This window comes from Talpa europaea (assembly GCF_964194135.1).
Source record: "Talpa europaea genome assembly, chromosome: 12".
Classification (NCBI taxonomy): Eukaryota; Metazoa; Chordata; class Mammalia; order Eulipotyphla; family Talpidae; genus Talpa; species Talpa europaea.
The window spans coordinates 24059036-24062751 of NC_140079.1; the positions used below are offsets into that span (position 1 = coordinate 24059036).

A 3716-nucleotide genomic window follows, 5' to 3' on the forward strand; every position below is an offset into this window, starting at 1 on the left:
TCTCCCAGAGGAATACGGGATTAACGAACCACATCAGGCACCTCAAACTTCAATGAACTATATACTTATGAATGATTACATGTTTTAAATAAGTTCAATAAAGGAAAAAAGATTTCTATTTCTTTCATCACCTACACTGTACTACATACCTAGTATACCAACTCTATTCCTGAACTCTTCATTCCTGAATTCAGGGTTCTATTTAATATCATCTAAAATACAATCCTCCCTTTAAGTTTATTCTTTCCATTCTAACAACAAGGAAAGGAATCAAAAGGTAAAATTAAACATTTATCCCAGCTTGTATCTTCTAATAGAAGAGAAACTTTCCTAATTAAAATTCTATAAGTCAAAATATTTCCCCAGCACTTCACCTATCATTACTTCTCAAAGAACTTTTACCATTAATGGTGAGTATAGAGCAAAAATTGTTCTTTTGATTTTTTAAAGTTATACTTAGTACGCGATATTGTGGATTTATGAACTTATCCTGAAATCACCACCCCTTTCCCATATGCCCCATTATTAGAATATCATGACTATCTGCGTTTTTGAAAATTCAGTAGCAGTTGACTCTTAATAAACAGCAGCTTGGTGCTGGCCAATAATGATGTGTACTCACAACCATCTAGTATTCTGTTACATTCTCCACACCACACCAGTGTCACCCAGTAGCAATATAATGCAAGCTACATATATGTTTAAACTTTCTAGTACATATATTAAAAAAACTACACATAAAAATTCACTTCAGTTGATATTTTATTCATTATATATATCCAAAATGTTATCACTCCAAGTAGTCAGTGTTTCAAAAGTTACCAACGAAATATATTACATTATTTTTCCATATTAATTCTTCAAAGATCAGGTGTGTATTTTACACTTACATTGCACACTTATAGTATGTCTTGATTTGGATGTCCACATTTCAAGTGCTCAGTGCCACACATGATTAGTGGCTACCACATCAGATAGTACTATTCTCAATTAACTTGGTCCATAACCACAGCAACCCTTGAAATGAGTTTCCAAATTCTATCTTTGTCAGTCTCAAAATAATATATGCCACCTCTACCCAACAACTTTATACCCCATAAATTACATTTCTCTCCCAGAGAAGTTCTAATTCACTAAACTATGTCCCTATAGCTCCACCCACCACGTCAGTGGTCCCCACACTTGCCTCTAGCTGAAAGCTAACATACACCCCTCTTACACACTACAAAATTCATCAAACACTGATCTTGTCATTTTTCCAAGACCAACTCAACAAAATGTTTCACCTCCTACTCTCTTGCAAAATGCTATATATTAAAATTATCCTGTGAAAAGTAGCATGAAATTACTGTGAATATATTCACAGTTTAAATGTGCCAGGTCAACTAACATGTGAAATGAAATCTTCCAAGAAAGAAAAGAGGCAAGAAAACATGGCACAAAGAAAAACAAACTGGATTGGGATTCAAACTGTGATTACGGTCCCATCTCTGGTACTAGGTAGCTTTATGTCCTTGCACAACACAAAAAAATTTGAGTCACCAATATATGAAATCTAACATAAAAGCATGGGATTAAATGATTTTTAGATCCTGTTCAATATTGAAAATTCTGTAATTGTAGAAACAATTTTCATAAAATAAGCAAGGATGCATGCAGGATGAAGGGAAATAAATCCATTTGGGGGAAGAGTTAAAATTCCTCTGTATATAGCACAGAAAGCAAGCATGAAGCTTGGTTTCCTCATTAAAATCATCATCTTCACTAGTAAAAAAGTATATTTTTTTCCAATCTCTAATATTTTTTTCAAGAGATGGATATTCTGCCCAAGGTTTTCTTCAAAGCAAATTTGACATCCTTATTCCTCAGGCTATAGATTAATGGGTTGAACATGGGTACCACAATGGTATAGAACAGGGAAGACACTTTACCCTGGTCAAGGGGTAAAATAGAAGGAGGTTTGAGGTACATGAAAGCTCCTGACCCAAAGAAAAGAGAAACTGCAATTATATGGGAACTGCAAGTACTAAAGGCTTTGGACCTTCCTTCATTGGAGCTGATACGGAAAATGCTGCAGATAATGAAACCATAAGAGATAAAGATGGCAACAATGGGCACCCCAATGCCAATAGTCACAACAATAAATACCACTAGTATATTTATGTAAGAGCTGTTGCAGGAGAGTTCAAGAAGGGGAAGGATGTCACACATATAGTGATTGATAAGGTTGTCAGCACAAAAGGTCAGAATCAACATATTTCCTGTATGGGCAAAAGCCCCAAAAACACCCATGCCATAGACACCCAACAAAAGGTACAAACACACTTGAGGGGACATGGTGACTGTGTACATCAGTGGTTTACAGATGGCAACATAGCGGTCATATGCCATCGCTGACAGGATGAAGGACTCAGAAAAAACAAAAAAACAAAAGAAGAAGAGCTGAGTCATACACCCTGCATAGGAGATGCTGTTCTTCTTTAAGACAAAGCTCATCAGCATTTTGGGGATGATGGCAGTGGAGTAACTGAAATCTATGAAGGACAGGTTCAAGAGGAAAAAGTACATGGGGATATGAAGGTGAGAGTTCAGTCCAATCAGGGTGATCAAGCCCAGGTTCCCCACCATGGTGAGCACGTAGAAACCTAGAAACAGGAAGAAGAGGGGGAGCTGGAGACTCAGCTGGTCGGTTAAGCCTGCGAGGATAAACTCCGTCACAGAAGAGATGTTATCGGCAGCCATTCTCCTCTAGGAGGGTCTGGGCTGAGGAGAAAGACAAGATTTGCTCAATGAAAGAGCATAAACATTCTTAAGAATGGCATTTGAACAGAAAGATTTTTGAACTTCAAAATACTCGTATTTCCACATACCTGTGTCTATTTTCATGGTCCCCAAGTGCCTGAAGCCATCCTAGTGACTGTGGGTGAAATTTACCGCCACAGCAAGGCCTGGTCCCATGGAGGAGAGTCCACCAGGCTCAGCTGGATGACCCTCCGCCCTTCACTGTGACCCTCCTCTGTGTACTCCTTCCTCCTACACCCTAGACCATGGCTGGAAGCCCTGAGACCCTCTTTTGGGGTGATTCTTGAGAGGTGGAAGTCATTTGACACTGCCTAGACCTTCCATCTGGGAGCCAGCACTAAACACAGCAGGGAGGCGAGGTCATGTTGCCCAGTCTGTAGCTGGAATGACTGTGGGATTCAGATGTAATAATAATAATAATGGAGTTATACAGCAAAATTCATTAAATATAAGAAAGAAGAAACCACTAATGAGCACTAACTACGGAAAAGGCACTGTTCAGAATGCTCGTAGCATTATGGTTATCCCTACTTGAAAGAAGAGGACAAGGACACTGGGTCTAATTGCACAAATCCCAAAGTTTAAATGGCAGCAGAAAGCAAACTCTGTAGATGATGATGTTGAGCTTTTAACCACAATTAGAGGACAGACAGGGTCAGTCAAGCACTCGCCCTCCTTTCGCTGGGAGCCACAGGCCTGTATTCTACTGACTGTGACTCATCTTTTTCCTGGAGACTCACATAGCCCTGGTGAAAAGAAAGTGAACTTGAAGCTCAGGCCCCCTCTGTTTTTGTTTCTTCGCATTTGAATCAAAACCTCTAGCTTATCTTGGATTTCTTGCTGGGCTGAAGATCATCATCTCCACTAGTGGTTTTCTCTTCAGCCTCCTGTCCAACGTCCGGGGATGAAAATGG

General features: G+C 39.2%; 1 protein-coding gene across 1 annotated transcript; it reads right to left on the reverse strand.

Moving 5' to 3' along the window:
* Window positions 1-1806: 1806 nt before the first annotated feature.
* On the reverse strand, window positions 1807-2742 carry LOC311182131 (olfactory receptor 8B8-like; the record flags this gene model as incomplete). The annotated part of the gene is made up of 1 exon (XM_084250730.1): window positions 1807-2742. The coding sequence occupies one exon, from the start codon at window positions 2740-2742 to the stop codon at window positions 1807-1809; it is 936 nt and encodes a 311-aa protein (XP_084106856.1).
* Window positions 2743-3716: the final 974 nt, after the last annotated feature.